The sequence below is a fragment of the Choloepus didactylus genome, chromosome 2 (assembly GCF_015220235.1).
Source record: "Choloepus didactylus isolate mChoDid1 chromosome 2, mChoDid1.pri, whole genome shotgun sequence".
Classification (NCBI taxonomy): domain Eukaryota; kingdom Metazoa; phylum Chordata; class Mammalia; order Pilosa; family Megalonychidae; genus Choloepus; species Choloepus didactylus.
The window spans coordinates 147,654,454-147,674,044 of NC_051308.1; the positions used below are offsets into that span (position 1 = coordinate 147,654,454).

A 19,591-nucleotide genomic window follows, 5' to 3' on the forward strand; every position below is an offset into this window, starting at 1 on the left:
ACTGAAATCCTTTATAAAAGAGAAAGAGAAGTTTAAAGAAAAGCCCTGGAGAAACTAAGAGAGGACCCACAGAAAACAGAGGAAGCCACTGAAGCCGGAAGCTGAAAACAATGAAACCAGGGACAGAAGGACCAACAGACACCAGCCATGTGCCTTCCCATGTGACAGAAGTGTCCTGGATGCCAGCAGCTTTTCTTCAAAGTCCAGGTATCATCCTGTAGATGCCTTGAGTTGGACATTTTCATGGCCTAAGAACTATAAATTTTAAGTTAATAAATCCCCATTGTAAAAGCCAACCCATTTCTTGTATACCGTATTCCGGCAGTTTTACCACACTAGAACAACCTCACTGATATGAAATAATTAGAATATGCAAATTTAAAGTCAGAAACTAGAATATAGGGGCTGGGGTGGGGGTAGGGAATGGGGAGTTAATGCTTAATTGTACAGTTTCTATTTGAAGTGATGGAAGTATTTTGATAATGGATAATGGTGATGGTAGCACAACACTGGCGTGTAATTAACAGCACTAATCTATATATTTCAATGTGCTTAAAAGGGGAAATTTTTGGAATATGTAAGCTACAAGAATAAAAATTAACAAAACAAACATAGGTCTATATAACAGACAATGAACCCTAACGTAAAACCATGGGCTATATAACTATAAAAATGTTATTTCATCAATTTTAACAAATGTACCACACTAATACAAGGTGTTAATAGGCGGTACTTAAGAACTCTGTATTTCCTGCATGATTTTTCTGTAAATGTACAACTTCTCTAATTCGAAAAAAAAGGAATAGTTATCTAATTCTCAGTTAACAATATTTACGTACTTATTAGAATGCAAAGTAAATTCTTTAATTTAACTGGTTGTTAAAATGATTTAAGGAGAACTTCCACTGTAAGGCAGAAATTACAAGTTACAAAATGCCATCTGTAAACAGAATCAACAAACATCAAATATCTAGAAATAAAGCTAATGAAAGATGTGTAAAACCTTTTCACAGAAAACTAGAAGACATTACAGAAATAAAAGAATACAAATAAATGGAAGATCTATCGTGTTCAGGGATTAGAATTCCGCAGTTGTTGGATCTTATGTCAATTAGGTCAAGTTAGTAGTGTTGATCAAATATTCTCTATCTCTGACTTTTTTTCGATCTGTTCTGTCAGTTATCATCGAGTATATTAAAGTCTCTCTCTGCTATTGTGGATTTGTCTATTTTTCCTCTTAGTTCTGTCAGTTTTTCCTTTATGCATCCAGAAGCTATGTTATTAGGTCCATATAAATTAGGTCCATATAAATGCTACATATTACTCTTTGGCTCTTTTAACATTATGAAATGTCCCTTTTTATCTCTGGAAATGCTTATTATAATAAGGTCTACTTTGTCTGATATTAGAACATTTCTCTAACTAAGGACTTATATCCAGAATTATATCTAGAATCCCTACAAACTCAATAGGGCAAATTTTTACAAAAGGGGGGTGGCACTCTTAAATGGGCACTTCAAAAAAGAAGAAACACAACTAGCAAACAAACATGAAGTAGGTTCGACCTCAGTTGCATTAGGGAAATGCAAAATGAAATCACAATCATTTACTATAATGGCAAAAAAACACAAAAACCAAAACACATAAATAAATAAAATAAAAAATATGTAGACACTGAGAGTACCAACTATAGGCAAGGACCAGGAAAACTGAAACTCCCATACACTTCTGATGGGAGTGAAAATTGGTACAACTACTTTGGAAAACAGGCTGGCAATACATAACAAAGACGAACGCTTTCCATTCCAAAAATGCATACAGATGTGCACCAAAAGAAATGCATAAGAATGTTTATAAGACTATGCATAATAGCCCCCAATTGAAAATAAGCCAATGCCCATCAAAGGTAAAATGAATAAATTATGGTCTTATTCACATAATTAAATATCATACAGCAATAAAAGTGAAGGAACCATTGCCACACTTACAATGGATCAGCCTCATAATTTTGAAGAAGCCCCAATGAAAGGGTATCTAATAGATATGAAGTTCAAAAACAGGCAAAACTAACCAATGTGAGAGAAGTTAGAATCATGGCTTTTAGGACCAAAAATAGAAAGAAGACATGAAAGAGGCTTCTGAGGTGTGGCAATGTTGTTTTTCTTGATTTGGCAGGTGGTTATGAATGCATACATTTTACAAAAATTCTTTGGGCTGAACCCTTAGGACTTTCGATATATATGGAATATATATATATATATGTATGTATGTATGTATGTATGTATGTATGTATATAATGTTTACTTTACAAATTAAAAAAATCATTTAACTACTTTGGGAGGGTATGACAAGTATATAGCAAGTAAGGAATGTCTAAAACTGATAAATGAAGGAACAGCTATTAGGCATAGAATTTTAAAAATGAGAATTACCAAAAAAAACAATTAGAAGAGTTAAAAATGGTTACCTCAGGGTGATGGAACTACGGGGATGGAGAGGGGACTATTTTTCAGTATTTTGGTGCTAGATTTTTTAAGTGACTTGCATAAGTGCTCTGATGTTTCAATTCTTCACACAAAACAGTGATGTACGTAAAAAAGTAAACAGCTTCCTACAACTAACTGCTAAAGCCCATCTGATGGAAGAAACTTCACTCTGCTTTTAAGCATAAAGTATAGTTTAAAAGTTAAAAAGTCATATAAAACCACAGGTTTAAGTCAAATGTTAATCATTAAGCAGTGAGGGGCCGGAGGGAATAGGCAAAGCCTAGAACACTGTATCCTATTAATGAGTAGCAAACAACCATAGTTGTTTAATTCCTATTTTTTCATTATATGGAAAGTAGAAGCTTGATAGTAGACTCCAGAGTGATACATTTGGTATATAGTATACTGCTCATGAATGAAAATTCTCTTTCTTCAGTTTCCTTCTCCAGATTAAACCATTTCCCAGTGTAGTCTGTGGAAGATGTTAATAGGAATTACGTGGGAAAAAAGTATTTCATGGTCGAATATATTTTGGATACACTGGATTTCGTTACTGTAGGTCACCTTAGAACCTTCGTTATGTCAATGTGCACTGTAATTCTGCAGGAGAGGATGAGTCTTCCTCTATGCCTCAAAAGGTGGGGCTTTAACATTTGTTAAAAAAATAAGAAAAAGAAAACCAAAATGTTTTTTGATGGTAAGAATACATTAAGGGAAAATTAGGAGGCAACTAGCAGAATATTTCTATCAGTAAGTTTAGGATAACACAGAAATTTGAAAATCTCCAACTTCTCCATGCCTTAAAATCTTTCCTAGGACAGATAATAATTATGTTTTTTAATTCTCCTGGCCATTTTCTGGCATTTGCAAGGTGTAGTGAAGTTTTATCTTGCTTTTCTAAAAGAGAAATTCATTCAATTAAAAACCACATTTGATGAAACTTTTTTTTAAAAAGTCACATTGGTTGTTAAGAGGCTTTCTGAATGTTAATTTATTTTTGTTTGCTTTCAAGTCAAGACTGTATGAACTACTCAGTATTTAAATACCAGAATAAAAAAGAATAAGCAAAAGTTGTATAGGATATCTGATATTTTTTAATCCAAATGGAAAATAAGTATACAAATTTGCTAAAGAGAAGTGGTAAAAACTGAATGTTATGTATTACAGAATCAGTATGTCATGTTTTACTTCAGTAGTTGGTGATTCTTACAGTTAATTCTGTAAAACAAAAACAAAACAACCCAGTTGTACAGAAACAAGAATATAAAATGCCCCTTTATGAACCCCAGTTTGATAAAAGTGATTTCAAATCTAGCTTATTGATTATACTCAGTTTCATTTCTCCCTGTGCAAATAATACACGTCATCATTAAAGGTGGTTCAGTGAGCTGAAATAGATTTCTCTTAGGATAGTTCAACCTAATGACCCAAATATAAAAAGGTTATTCAAGATTCACAGAGATAAACCAGTGCCTAAGGAACAGATAATTCTCCCATGTGCATAATAATTTTATAACATATTTTTACAACATAAAATCACAAAGACAGTGATAACACTGCATACTCAGTGCATTACTTCATGTAGTGCATTCCAATAGCTCATCTGGAGTTTAACACCACATCACCACCACACTTCTAGTAAATGGGCTACTAACATACACAATCTGTCCAATTCTTTTAAAAATCTTATAGCCTCGTCAGACCTTGAGCTTGACATATAAAAAGCCGTGTTTTAGTATCCCAAACAATGAGAAGATTAGGTGTGACGTGTAGTAACCTCCTCTTGTAAGTATGACTGCACACAGACTTTTGCTACATCACCACAAAGGACCCCCAAGACAACCCAATACAGCAGGCTGAAAGGGGCACATTTATTATTCAGCCAAAGAAAAATCTTAAATGGCTTTCCTGGAGTCAACTGCACTCCAAGATGGAATGAGTGTAACTGTGGCAGTTAAAGAACTTTGCCACTGTATAATAAATGCCATTATGCAATGATGTTATACATTTTAATAATACACATTATGATTTGTTTTTTTTTTTTCCCAGTAGCATGGGGCACAAGAATATGAAACCCAAGAGTATCTTATTAGAACAGGAGAAATGATGACCCCAGTTTTAAATAGGGTTCTTCATTGAAGGAAAAGAAAGAGCCATGAAAGTCAAATTAGCTGACTTCAAATGGTTTACATCCCAGGATGAATCAGGTTACAATGATTTAAGCCCAATTTAATTTAGGCAGGTTTTTAACCACAAGAATAAGGACATTCTTAATACATATTAATAATTAAAGCAACATATACACAATTAGCAATATCCTATATAATATTTAATGCTTTAACAACTTGTCCTGGATTATTCTATATTTAGTTAATTTGCTGCTTTATTTAAAAAAAAATAAGCTGAACTTCATTTTACAATGTACTTTGTATTTCTAAGTGTATTCTGAAATTATTTCATTGAAGCAGGTACAGTTCTCTGGATTCTAAGAGCCAAATTCCACTGTATCTTCTGTTATCTGTTTGAATTCATAATTGCCTCTGCCATCTATATGCAGGTAGTACTACGGAAAAGAAAAAAAAAATCAGTAAGAGAATTTCCTTTCTGTCAGGTATTTATGTAGAAATTATTGTATAATAAAATGATTGGTAATGATTACTTAATTCACTAAAACTGTCAACAGCTTATTCTCTAATGCATACAATTCTCCAAGGTAAGGCTAAATGAAGAATTCTGCTTTCTTCAAAAATACCAACAACATAATGCTGCTTGGAGCAGATGTAGTACTTTCCTTTATGAAAACTAAAATTCAGCCTTCCACATCATTTTAAAGGAACTGAATCCATAAGCAACCCATAAATTAGAATGTTTTCATCGTCACGCCAGGGACCTATGCCACCAGTAGGTCCACTGTGCCCAGTGGTCCACTGCTCAACAGCAGCCTTCATTACTCCCTTTAGCTGACTTCCTACATCAGCTCAAACCCTCTACCTTAAGGTTTTTTGTTTGTTTGTTTTATGATTTGGCAGAGGGGGGGAAAGCTACATGGTATGCGTATATAAGCCCTCCTCTGAAGACATTTAGCAAAGCAGTTACAAAGCCTTTTGTTTTACATTTAGTGGCTTATTTACAGAAAAGACTTACGTTTTTTTCCATTTTCTGTACTGCTATTTCTTGGTTATTTGGCCCCCAATATCCCAGTTCATGTCACCCCTCCTTCATATGATGGTTATTTTACTACTTGTCTGTACCTCCAAGTTTATGAACTTTTAAGAAAACACAGATGCTTGGCTATATTTTAACCTGCTTTGATTTCTAGTTATTGAATTTCTCGTTCAATTAATGAAAAAAAGACAAATTATAATGAACCATAAAATAATAAAAACTATCTTTAAAAATCACTGTTTGACTTCTTTAGGGTTAAAGAAGACAGATTTCAAAGTGAACAATTCTTCAATGAAAATACTTTCCCTTTTCTCCTAGGTTTTCGAGCCCAGGGTCAATCAGGAAGATGGTTGAACAAAATGCCTTTAAATAATGTTGAATTTAACTTCCATGTATATACAAAATCTCTTTATAGTAAGTGACAGCTACACATAACTTTGTTACGTTTTGTTAAGTTCTTTCATACAGGCTATCTCTTTTAATCGTCATGATAATTTATGAGGTAAGTGAGAAAAGAATAACTTTATTATACAAAGGAAGTAACTTGAGGTTAAAAACAGTGGTGCTTGAACCCAGGTTTTCTGACTTCAAATGCCACTCTCTTCATTTTATCACTAACAGACTATCATCCAAACCATAAGGTTCTTGAGGATAAAGATGGTACTCTGTATCTCTTAAAACACTTAGCACAATATTTGGCAAAAAAAGTCCTCAATCCCATATAGATCTTGTGGAGCACGATACCCTTACCATTATTTCATTTTTTCTCAAACCCTTTGTTTTAGCTAAAATTGCTATATCACTAAGGAAGGGAGGGAGGGAGTGAGGGAGGGGAGAAGGGAGGAGGAAAGAAGGAAAGGATGAAAGATGAAAGAGAAAAACGGAAAGGAAAGAATAAAAGAATTAAACTGTTTTTTTCTTTTTAGGCCTTGAGCATTTTATAATAGAACAAAAAAGCACTGCCATAGGGAGAATGGCACAGCTGGAGCCTCAGAATAAGTAAGATACCTGACCAAGGTGAACCTCGCTATAATATCATCTTTGTAAATTATAGGAATTACCTAAGGAATCCTATTTTATTACAAAACTGATAAATACACCTGACAATATTAACTTTCCCCCTTGAAGTTCTGACCTCTAATAAAAATACCCCTAAATTTTTGGCCATCTGATCCTTTTTTAAAACTCTTTCTCTTTCTGTCAATACTGCATTGGAAAAAAGGTTGCTTAGCTACATTTGTGATAAGATTATACAAATTTTAGTCAGTTATATATAATCATTTGTAAAACTGGAGAATCATTAATCGGTTCTCTAATATCTTTCCCATATAACTATGGATTGTTTATGTACCTCGTGGCTATGTTGTAGCTTTCCAAACTAACAACTATAATATTTAAGAAAATTATATATTTTATAAAACTGAAATATTAACAAAATCACCTTTTTTCCTTAAAGTATGTGTTTATAAGGGAATATACATCAACAAATCTAAAACCATAGTCAACTGAATTCACGTATTTAAATAAAATAAACTTCCACTATACTATTCAATATAAGAAATACAAACCTCATGGTGTTTCCAAAGAGACTTTCTATGTGATACAGTGAAGAGGGTGATGCCAACCTAATACAAAGAAAACAATTTAGGTTTATATCAAAAACAGAGATTCATGAATTAAACTAGTCTACATATCTTACACTGTTATGATGATTGTCATCAGTGGCTATAGCTAAAAACTAAGGTCAAAAGAGAAGAAAATTACAACTGTTATCAAATGCTTATGGTAACGCAAGCATACGGGCCTTCAACCCCATAATAAAAACTAACAGGTACTGGCATTAAGTGTATTATTTTGTTTTAGGCAGAAAAAATACATCCTAGCACATTTCCTATTTTATTATGACAAATATGTGAGAAGAGTATGAGGATGATAAAAGTATTAAATGGTCCAAAGTTGGTAAAAATTAATTCAGTGTAGCACTCCACAGTCTGTTTGCTTTTCAAATACAGGGTCACAATCCTTTATAGGAAAGCCTTGTTGTGGAGTTAAGATTTGGAAATGTATTATTTAACTTCTCCAGAGGGTTCCAGGGAAGAATCCTGTAACCAAACATGTTTCTGCAACAACATATGTTCATTCACATTAAGTGAGATAGTTTAAAGTTTTGTTAGATCAGGCCAGGCTTTGCCACCCAGTGAGTTTGCTACAAAATTATGAAAAATCTTTTAAGAGTTTTCTGGATTTTGGATTGTGAATAAGGGTTCATAACTCCATAATTCAGATTTTCAGAAAAACACTTAACAGATACATTTGCAGATGCAGGTGCTCTGGATCAGTGGCTTTCAACCTGAGGCGGGGCAGGGGTGGACTTGGGAGTGTGATTTTTGCCTCTCGGGTATTTCTGGTAATATCCAAAGGCATTTTTGGTTGTCACAACCCAGAGTATTACTGGTATTCTACTGGCAGAGGCCAGAGATGTTGCTAAACATCCTACAGTACACAGGAGAGCCTCTCATAAGAAAAAATTATCTATCCCAAAATGTCAGTAGTACCTAAATTGAGAAACCCTGCTTTAGATCACTGTTTCTCAAAATGGATCCCTCGGACCGACAGATACATGCTAGGGTATCCAGGAAATTTCCATTGTGATTTCTAAGTTGCATTTTCATCTTGATGATAATCTTTTAAAAATTAGCATAAATATATTCTATCATTCTGTCACAGAATTTAACTATAATTCTATTGACACCCAGTGATGACAAAGTGACTTAAAACTTTTAATGTGTCTTAAGTTTATCTGACTGCCTCGTGAAATGGTTCTCAAATTGCTTAGGAATTGTATGATAAAATAAATATATTATCAGTATTAATAAAACACACATTTTAACTTACCACATTTACCTGATTTTCAAAGGGTGAATTCTGAGAACATATTTAGCTATTACTTTAAAAAACTTAAACGTGTTAAATCAGTCTACAAGGAATACATGCTAACATAGTCCAAGTTGAAGACAAAGTAGAAGCAATCACACATAAGTAGAAATAATGACCCAGATATTTTCAAAATGGTGTGAATGAGTCATTTTGAGTATTTACTAGTTCCTTATAGAAGCCTGACAGCAAACTGTTTTGCTGAATTTAGTATTTTTTCCTGACAACTACAATTAATTAAACCTCAACAGGTGGTTTAGTTTCAGCAAACCACCTTTAATCCCAAACCTCTCTTTAATCCTGCAAATTTGAAATTGTTTGTGTTTAAGTTTTGTCTGTATTTAATCTGTAAATTTATACTAGTCTTGTAGTTGTAAATGACCTCTGTGCTTAAGGAGTTTATACCACATTTAGGTTTGTACAGGTTTAAGTGCTTTATAGTAATATAATTCAAATTATCACTGGGAGTCCCATAAGAATTTTCTTCCTTTAAATGGAACTTTTCCTTTACAGGAGAATTGTAATTTATGTGGGCATTTATAGTCTCTAGGTAGAGCATAAGATAACACTGCATGGTCAAAATTACTGAAAACCCTCTAAATCACTGTTCAAATATGGACTACATGGTTTTATGCATAAAACCCTTGAAGGGTTCATATACACACACACACACATCTCTCTCTCTCTCTCTCTCTATATATATATATATATATATATATATATGTATTTTTAAGAGTTTGAATAAAATTCAAACTCTTTATTGTGTACTACAAAGTCCTGCACAATCTTGTTCCTATTCACTCTCTAACCTCAACATTTTAGCCAGCATCACCTCCTCTGAATCACTTGAACGCACGAGTCCTGCCTTAGAGGCTCGGCATATGCCATTTGTTCCTTGTGTCAACAACTGAGCCCCTGTAAGATTGGAAACTCTGACTGTGTGTTAGCACCAACCCATACCATGGTCTGGTTTTTTTTTCAGCTGTGCCCAGGAGCCTGGGTAGAGAAATGCCAAGGCAAACAAACACCTTGGATTGGGGTTTAGGTAATATTATGAAAGAAAAGTGGAAAAGAGTTGAAGGGAAGGGAACATATGCTCATTTCTTTAAGAAACACCTCCTTAGCATCTCCCTGTGCCAGGGGCCTGGATTATGAAGACAAGAAAGGAGGCAGAGTCACAAGGGGACTGATCAACTGTGAGAAAAGGAAGGGGTCAATATGCTAAAGAGTACAGTGAGTCTGAAGGAGGAGGATAGCTGCCAATTAGGTAACAGGAAAAATTAATTACAAAAAATGGATTTAAAAAGTTACTAAAATTTTATAATAATAGTTATCTCTGGTAAGGGGGCTTTGGCTTTTCTTTATACTCTTATAAACATTCCAATTTTCTACCATACGTACTTTTTGATAATTCAAAATAAGAAAACCCATTAATAAATAGAAATAGCAAGAATAAAGGAATGGAAAAGATAACTTTTGGTCAGAAAATTTATATATATATATTTGTTTTAAGTTCCCAAAGATCATTAGAAAATATTAAAATGTTCCTGTATCTCATTTACTTAAACTGTAAAACAGTTCAGATATACTGCTCTCATTCTCAAAATCTTAGAAAGTATAGGTATTGGTTGCAATTCCTAACAGAAAAAAAAACTGAGACTTTAATTACTTAGGAACTGGAATCAATGTAGACAGCCTCAGACTACACTACTAAAAAAAGATGCTTTGGTAAAATATTGTCTAGGCCAGAGAGAAAAATGGATAAAATTACATGAATTGCCAAATGTTTATTGTCAAGCTTTCTTGATAAAAACCAAGTGATGTTTAGGTAAAGTTATGGGAACAAATTAAGAAAAGACCAGTATATTAACTATAATAGGTGATGAGGGAAAAGGGAAACAGATCTAAATACATTATTTGTTTCATCTCTAAGATGTGGCTACAGAAAATTATATATAGAATCTACTTATAATTGTTTTGCAACTGCTAATATTTATAACTTATCAGTTAAAAAATCTTTATTAAGGGAGGCCTTTGGGAGTAAGTTTGTTAGTTAAAATCTTGGAATTTTCCCTTTGTCTAGTACCTGGATGGACACTGAGTTACACAGGAAAGGTGATGTGAACCCTCAAACTGAGAACCTGCCATGTCACACTTACCTTTCGACAATGACTATAAATGTAGCCTTCCACATCCACACTAACCGCACTTGTGCATTCGTCCAGAATGGCAAACTGGGGTTTATGATAAAATAATCTTGCCATCTAAAGCATGGAAAGGTAAATATTTTGTGTTAAGTATATGCAGACTTAAAATTTAATAAGCTAAAATAAATTTATTTTAAATTAAATATGCATTTACAGTCATGTAAGGCAAGTATAAAAATTATTATAACTCAAAAAATCTGCTTTCCAGAAATAAACCTAATTGTTTAATTCTCCTCCTGAACAAAAGGCGAAATGTAATACATGGGAAATATTTATTGATAAGAGTAAAACAAAATCTCATTGTTTAAGATTGACCTGAGATAAAGTTGTTTTAAACTAACATTAAGAAAGGTTACTAAACAAAGTTGAGGATACATATTTTAACCAAATCTTAGCATCCAGACTACAAAGATGGACTCAGGTACAAAAAGGTCTCTATTTTTAAACATTTTGTTGTTTGAGTAATGGTACCAATTAATATTCCCAGCAATAATTTTGAGTTCACCTGTTTTGCAGCCTTGGGGTCAGTATTGCGTGTGCTTATTTTTTAAAGCCTTTGCTAATCTTATAAAATAAAATTAGTATCTTACATTTCTTTGATGTATCAGGAATGTTGAACATTTTCCCAAGTTTATTTTTCATGTACATTTTATTTTCTGAGAATTGTTTATTCTGATCCTTCATCTAAAATATTCCAATTTGTAATATGCTCCAAACAATGATCTCCATGTTCCCAAAACCAATGGACACTTACTTACCCAATTTATTTTCTCTGCAATTTTCAACTAGATGACCACTCCCTCCCTTTTGAGAAAGTGACAGTGGCACCATGTTATTAGTTCTCCTCTCACTGCTTAGGGCACTTTCTCAGTTTCTTTTCTAGCACTTTCTTTTCCACTTGAACATTAAATGTTGGGGTTCCTCAGGGCTAATTCCTAGGTCTCCGAAGGGAGGGCCCTAAATCCAATGGTATCCTTATTAGAAGGCCATGCGAAGACACAGAGACACAAAGAGAAAACACCATGTGACAAAGGAAGCACAGACTGGATTGATGCATCTAGTAGCCAAGGAACACCAAAGATTGCCAACAACTACCAGAAACTAGGAAGGATCCTTCCCTAGGGTGTTTGGAAGGTCCATAACCCTGCTGTCTCCTTGATTTTAGACTTCTAGCCTCCAGAACTGTGAGAGAATAAATTTATGTTGCTTTAAGCCACCCAGTTTGTAGTCATTTGTTATAATAGCCCTGGGAAACCAATAAACTAATGATTTCAAATACTATTTACATTCTGTAACTCCTAATATATATCTCTAGTTCGTATTTCTCTTCTAATTTCCAGACTGATATATAAAAATTCCTATTCGACCTTTCTACTTGGTTGCCTTGCCGGATTCTCAAACTTTAAGTCTAAAACTCAAATGGATTTTCTAGATTTTACCCATAAAATTCATTCTTCCCCTAATCTTTTGAACATTTCAGAAAATGACACTATCAGTTAGTTACTCAAGCTAGAAACCTGCGAGCTCTTCTTGACCCCTCCCTTCTCCTTCTCCCTCTGATCTCCTCCATTTCTTACCCACCAGCTTTCAGTCCATTCATCAGTAAATCCTGTGCAGTTTAAAGTCCACTTAACTTTTCCCCAGCTCCTCAATCACATGCTTAGTTCAGAACCCAGCTATCTCCTGCCTGGATGACTTCAAATAGCCTTCTATACTCTTGCTCTTTCCCAATCCTTTCTCCACATAACCAGAATCATTTGGAAAATGCAAATCAGAGAATTTGACTCTTATACTTAAAACCCTTCAACAATTTCCCATTTCACTTAGAATAAAATTCAAACTCTTTACTGTGGACTACAAAGCCCTGCACAATCTTATTCCTACTCACTCTCTAACCTCAACATTTTAGCCAGCATCACCTCCTCTGAATCACTTGAACACACGAGTCCTGCCTTAGAGGCTCGGCATATGCCATTTGTTCCTTGTGTTAACTGAGCCCCTGTAAGATTGGAAACTCTGACTGTGTGTTAGCACCAACCCATACCATGGTCTGATTCTTTTTTTCAGCTGTGCCCAGGAGCCTGGGTGGAGAAATGCCAAGGCAAACAAACACCTTGGATTGGGGTTTAGGTAATATTATGAAACAAAAGTGGAAAAGAGTTGAAGGGAAGGCAACATATGCTCATTTCTTTAAGAAACACCTCCTTAGCATCTCCCTGTGCCAGGGGCCTGGATTATGAAGACAGGAAAGGAGGCAGAGTCACAAGGGGACTGATCAACTGTGAGAAAAGGAAGGGGTCAATATGCTAGAGAGTACGGTGAGTCTGAAGGAGGAGGATAGCTGCCAATTAGGTAACAGAAAAAATTAATTACAAAAAATGGATTTAAAAAGTTACTAAAATTTTATAGTAACAGTATCTCTGGTAAGGGGGCTTTGGCTTTTCTTTATACTTTTATAAACATTCCAACTTTCTACCATACATACTTTTTGATAATTCAAAACAAGAAAACCCATTAATAAATAGGAATAGCAAGAATAAAGGAATGGAAAAGACAACTTTTGGTCAGAAAATTGAGATATCCCAACTTATGGAATTAGGTAAGCAAACATGCTAATGAAGACTGGGCCAAAGTAGGTGCAATGAAGTAAGGAAAAGGTCACCTGAGATGTCCAAGGACAACGAGAGAAGAGAACTGGGTAGACAGGTCACCTTTACCTCGAAGGCTTGTAATGCACTGGGTGAAGAGTAAGAGGTCTGGACTTGAATCTCAGTCTGTCACTAACTAGCTGTATAGCATTAGCAAGATGCTTAAACTCTTCAAGACTTTCCCTTATGTGTATCTTATTCCATATGGCTTTTGTATTAAACAGGATTTGAAACCAATCTTTCTCTCTTCATTCTCCCAGTGCACTTTCTTTGTAGCTATAAACGAAGACTGCCTTGCATTATAGACAGTAGAAAGTATGTCGATTTCCTTACTAGATAATAAGGCCAGATGGGCAGGCACCTAGCACAGTGCCTTGCAAAGAGCAGATTATCAGTTAATACTGAACTCTGCAGAAATGATACTGTAATTAAGTTTCCAGTTAGAATAATAATAGATTGAAAATCTTATTTCCCTACATGTATACTGGATTTACTTCAAGTAATTTTTAGAAATGTTGTTTATAGGACCTCCCCTTATTTAATAGTACTACTACTTTCCCATCCTCATGCCCCAAATTCATATCCTGACCCTTTTTACCCTACAGTTCCTTTGGTTCGTTTGTTTTACATAAACCTTCACTCTTACAGAATCATTATTTGGAGGGGTGATGCCTTTCCTATCCGTTCTTCCCCAAAATTGTAATGTCTTCTCAACTAATATATTACACCTATTCCTTTTCCCCCAACTTTTTCCTCTGACAGTTTTCAATCCTACCAGGAAACTGAAAGAATAGTAAAAATGAACATGCACATAGCTTTCAACAATAGGGTCACCAAATGTTAGTATCTGTTGCATTAGCTCTCTCTCCGTCCAGAAGGGGAGCCTTCTAAAACCCTTGGAAAAAGTAGCAGAAACAGTATGCTCTCTTTTACACTTCACATTCAATTTTCCAAACACTGGCCTATACAGACACATCCTGCCAATCATGCTCCAATTATATGCCACGGATGAGCTTTCCCCATTTCCCAAACAACTCTCATGGTTCATCTGTTTTTGCAGGACCCTCTTCCCCTCTCCTCACCTTACTCTTCGTCCAAAACATCCTCTCATTCCTACAGAGACACTCCTGTATTTCTTATCTTCACCTATAGGCACTCTCTTGTATTTCTTATCTTCACCTATAGGCACTCTCTTGTATTTCTTATCTTCACACAAAAACTACTACCTCTGTACCTTCATACAACACTCATAGGATTCCTTAGTTAACAAATTTATTCCTTTTCTGAGTTTCCATTGTGTCCATTTGTGAACCTTGGCTTATCTTTCTATTTTCTTTGGAGACATAAGTATAAGAATTTAAATTTGTTTTCTTGGCTTGTAGCTATTTCTACAGTCATCTTCTAAACTGACTCAAGAAATGCCCAATCATTTCACCTTTTCACTCCCTCAGCTCAACTATCACTTTGAATATGGCTCTTTTGTTTATGATTCATTCTTTAATCTCATGTTACAGCACTAGCCAGGAAAATCACAATATTAGGTTCATATTAAGCTCATATAGAATGGGTATAGTTTTTGGAAAAACATGCAAAATCAGGGAACAGGAGGCAACAAAAAGGAAGATTGTAACTATAAGGTTGACATACAGCCTTGCAACCTGAATATAATGGGTAAGCAATTCTGCTATAAGCCATTTCTTTTGCTTTCTTTCCTTGGCTGCAGTTTTCTCTAACTTTGGAAAAAAAAAAAAATCCGCTGAATCTACTCAAGCTACGGTATGTCGAGTGAGAAAATGACTCCTTAAACTTCTTGAGAACAAATGATGTCAGCTTTGCAAGGTATTGAGAATGGGATGGTACTGGGGAAAATTACAATCAATGCAAAGTAAAATCTATAGTTAACAGTAACGCTGTAATATACCTTCTAATTCTAACAAAGGCAATATACCAAAGCTAAATGTCTGTAAGAGGGGGATGTAAGGAAGGAGTATCGGATTCTCGGTGGTGGTGTTGTCATCTGAACTTTTTAATGGTATTTTATTTTTACTTTTTCTTTTTTTTTTTAATTTGTCATTTTTTTTTTCTTTTGTCTTTTTTCCTCCTCTTCCTCTCTTTTTTGTGGAAGAAATAGAAATTCCATATATAGATGGTGGTGGTGAATGCATAACTATGTGATTATACTGGGAACCACTGATTGTTTACTTAGGATTGCATTTTAAAGAATAAACAAAGGGGTACAAGAATTGGAGACAATGTGGTGGTGGGGAAGTACAAGGGTATAGCCTATCTGGAGGGCAGTGTGGTGGTTCTACAGGAAGCTAAGTATGTGATTGCCATATGACCCTGCAACCCCGTTGTTGTTATATACTTGGAAGAACTGAGAGCAAGCACACAAATGGGCATTTGCACACTGGTGTTTACGGCGACAGTATTCATGATTCACAATGGATGGAAGTGGCCTTAGGGTACAATGACTAATGAATGGAATGGTGAACTGTGGTGTATACATACAACGGAATACTGAGTGGCTGCAAGAAGAAATGAAGTTGTGAGGTATGCAACTAGGTAAATGGTCCTTGAGGACAGTATGTTGCGATAAATAAGCCAAAAATGAAAAGACAGACATTATAACACCTCACTAATATGGACAAACTATAATGTGCAGACTCTGAGAACTGAATCTGAAAGCATAGGTTATCAGGGAAGGCTTATTGTAATGGTTCCTAGATTATAAGCTCTTACAGCAGTTACCTCTATTCCTGAGTTGCAATGGTCATTTCTAGATTCTGAGATGCTGAGCTCTTATGTATAACCTGATTGGTCCCTGGAACTTCAGGTATCTGTGTGATACCTGCGACTCAGAGCTAGAGTTTGGCAGCTATGAATGTCAACATTACCCCATACAGCAAATGTTCAAGAAGCTGAAAAAGAGATCAGACTTCAATTAGAGATATGAACGAAATGGCCTTGGTTAGGACTAAGGTAAATCAGATTAAAGGGTAGAGGATGATATTGACTGTACTTGAAAACTTCAACTTCTGTGTGAGACCAAAAGTAGAGGTATTTATTTGGTGGAAAAACTTTATTTTCTGTAGCACTCTATATAATTTAACTTGTATGGTCAGTTTATTCAAACAACATAATTACATGGAAGGTTGAACAGGGAGTGAGATCTGATCTGTTTGTACAGGTTAGTGTGAAGCCCCAATACATTGCAGAGTAATTTGGTCAGAGGATAAAGAAATATTTGAAAAGACCCCTTGAGGGACTGGGGGAAAATGTGGAAATATTAAATTTACCAATCTGGGGAATTCCTTATATTCTTTCCAACACTGGGGACTACCAATTCAATCCTGGGACTTGCCCTTATGAAGCCTGTTACTGCAGAGGAGAGGCTAAGCCTACTTATAATTGTGCCTAAGACTCACCTCCAGAGAACCTCTTTTGTTGCTCACGTGACCTCTCTCTCTAAGTCAACTTGGCAATTGGACTCGCTGCCCTCCCCACTTCATGTTACATGACTCCCAGGGGTGTAAATTTCCCTGGCAATGTGGGACATGACTCCCTGGGATGAGTCTGGACCCAGCATTGTGGGACTGAGAAAGTCTTACTGACCAAAAGGAGGAAGAGAAATGAAACAAAGTAAAGTTTCAGGGGCTGAGAGATTTCAAATGGAGTTAAGAGGTCATTCTGGAGGTTATTCTTATGCATTATATAGATATCCCTTTATGGTTTTTAGTGTATTAGAATAGCTAGAAGAAAATACCTGAAACTGCTTAACTGCAACCCAGTGGCCTTGTTTCTAGAAGACAAGTGTATAACTGAATAGCTTATACGGCATGGCCATGTGATTGCAGAAAATCTTGTGGCTCACACTCCCTTTATACAGTATATGGACAGATGAGTGGACAGATGAGTAGAAGAATGGGGACAAAAAGTAAATGAATAATAGGGGGTGATGGGCTGTTTTGGATGTTCTTTTTTACTTTTATTTCTATTCTTATTTTTATTTTTTGTTTTTGGAGCAATGAACAGGTTCAAAAATTGACTGTGGTGATGGACACACAGTTATACGATGATACTGTGAACTGACTGTACACTTTGGATGACTGTATGGTATGTGGCTTTATCTCAATAAAATTGCAAGAAATAAAAAAGTTACTCCTCTCAACAGGGTACCCAAAGTATCTTAACATGTATTGTTTAGTAATCATGTTTGGTCATTCTTAAGCTTTTATGATTATCATTTGTATGAATCCACAATGTAACAACTGCTAAATAAAAAGATTAATTAAAAAGATTAAAATAAAACTTTGTGCTTTCATTAATCAACATACCAGACTACATGAGTGATTTCATGCAACTAGTTAAGTTTTTGAACAATTCTTCTGAGCATACTTACCGCCATTCTTTGTTTTTCTCCACCACTGAGTACATCCATCCAATCCTGCACACTGTCCCAGCCCCCTTCACGTTCAAGGATGTGACCCAGCTGGACATTGTCTAAGTATTCCTTCAGTACCTTTCAGTGAAATAATTGAAAATGACACTAAGCTTAAGATAAACCAACTTTCTCCATCTTTTTTTATAATTCTATTGCTAATATCACTTAAAGAGGCACACTTCACAAAAGAATGTGGCACAAAGGTAGCACTGAACCTTTCAGTTTCTATCTACACTAACCTTGACAAAACATATCTAGCAGCCTAAAGAGAGTAACACCACTGTGCAACACTAAAAGATGGGGACAATGAGAAACCAAACCATAGTAAAGATAAATACTCAAGTTTTACCTCAACCTGGAAAGTGTTAATTAATGACAAGCTAGGATAGACAATCTAGTGTTTGTAATACTTAACTGATTAAGATAAAGAATCTGAAATAGACTATTTCTAGTAGGTCTGGGATATAAACATTCCCTTACTAGGTCAGATATCCCCTTCTTTTTCTGATCTTCTCTTCCATCTGGATATATCACTTGGTCTCGAAGTGTCCCAAGGGTCATGTAAGGTCTCTGATGGTAGTAGAGCAAAAGTCATCAGAAGTGAATTGAAAAATAAACAAATAAAAAGATCTTTAAATGAAAGATTATGAAATAACTCAAACAAGGTCTTACCTGAGGAACATAAAATAACTTTCCTCTCTCAGGTTTAGTTAGACGTCCTCCAAAAAGAGGCCATAACTATAAAAGGAAAGAGGGAGGTGGGATAAGCAGTTATGAGTTTATTGATGTGGTGGATAACACATCAAAATAAGACCAGAAAATTCTGAAGCCAATCTATACTTACTTCACCAAGAACACGGAAAAGTGAACTCTTTCCACATCCATTTGGACCACAAATTAGAACATTGGCCCCAGATCGAACCTGAAATGGAAATTAGTCTGAGTTAGCTAAATAAGAGTGAATATATAATCAGTGGATATTTTCTTCAGTCAAATAGCTTTTTGTTAATTATAAGCTTTCTATTTTGTTTGTAAACATGCTATTAAATGGAGAAGCAGTGAAGGGATACGGTAGCTACTTTTGTTTACTTTTTATCTGTATTGTTACATTTTTTTGGTGAGGATGTATTACTTCTTAACTTGGTGAAGTTGCACTCAAAAGCCACAATTAATCGATGTCATCAACTTAATCTCAACCTGAATACAAAGAGCTAAAGTTTAAAAAAATTGTTATTTTAAAAAACAATAAATATATGTATATACACAAACACAAACAATCTTTTTAAAGGAAACTGAATCATACTATACATACTGTTCTATAACTTTTTATTATTTAGCAATATATTGCAGAAATTCTTCCAGATCAGTATATTCAGATCCCCTCATCCCCTTTTTAATACCTGCAGTATATTCCATAGTAAGGATGTCTCATATTTATTGAAATACTCCTCTTTTGATAAATATTTAGGTTGTTTGCATTTTGTTTTGCTCTTTTAGATATTACTGCAATGAATCCCTGGGCATGCAAGTAAAGTTATGTACTAATGGAAAATGTTTCTACAAATTAGATTCTTCAAAATCAGAAGTCAAAGTATATGTGCATTATAAATATTTACAAGTGCCATCAAACTGATCTGCAACAATGTAAAGATAAGAACAAATGAGAAAAAATGTAAAGAGTGTATAAATTCTATACTGTGGGTCATC

At 34.9% G+C, this 19,591-nt stretch overlaps 1 protein-coding gene across 1 annotated transcript in view; it reads right to left on the reverse strand.

Moving 5' to 3' along the window:
- Positions 1 to 4,459: 4,459 nt before the first annotated feature.
- ABCD3 (ATP binding cassette subfamily D member 3) overlaps positions 4,460 to 19,591 on the reverse strand; it is a 116,408-nt gene continuing 101,276 nt past the window's right edge. Inside the window, exons 17-23 of the mRNA XM_037826594.1 lie at positions 18,729 to 18,806; positions 18,557 to 18,622; positions 18,365 to 18,454; positions 17,843 to 17,962; positions 10,745 to 10,849; positions 7,220 to 7,276; positions 4,460 to 5,049 (exon numbers count right to left, since the gene is read on the reverse strand). Coding sequence (XP_037682522.1) covers positions 4,972 to 5,049; positions 7,220 to 7,276; positions 10,745 to 10,849; positions 17,843 to 17,962; positions 18,365 to 18,454; positions 18,557 to 18,622; positions 18,729 to 18,806 — 594 coding nt within the window. The 3' untranslated portion in view covers positions 4,460 to 4,971. The remainder of the gene's footprint in view (positions 5,050 to 7,219; positions 7,277 to 10,744; positions 10,850 to 17,842; positions 17,963 to 18,364; positions 18,455 to 18,556; positions 18,623 to 18,728; positions 18,807 to 19,591) is intronic.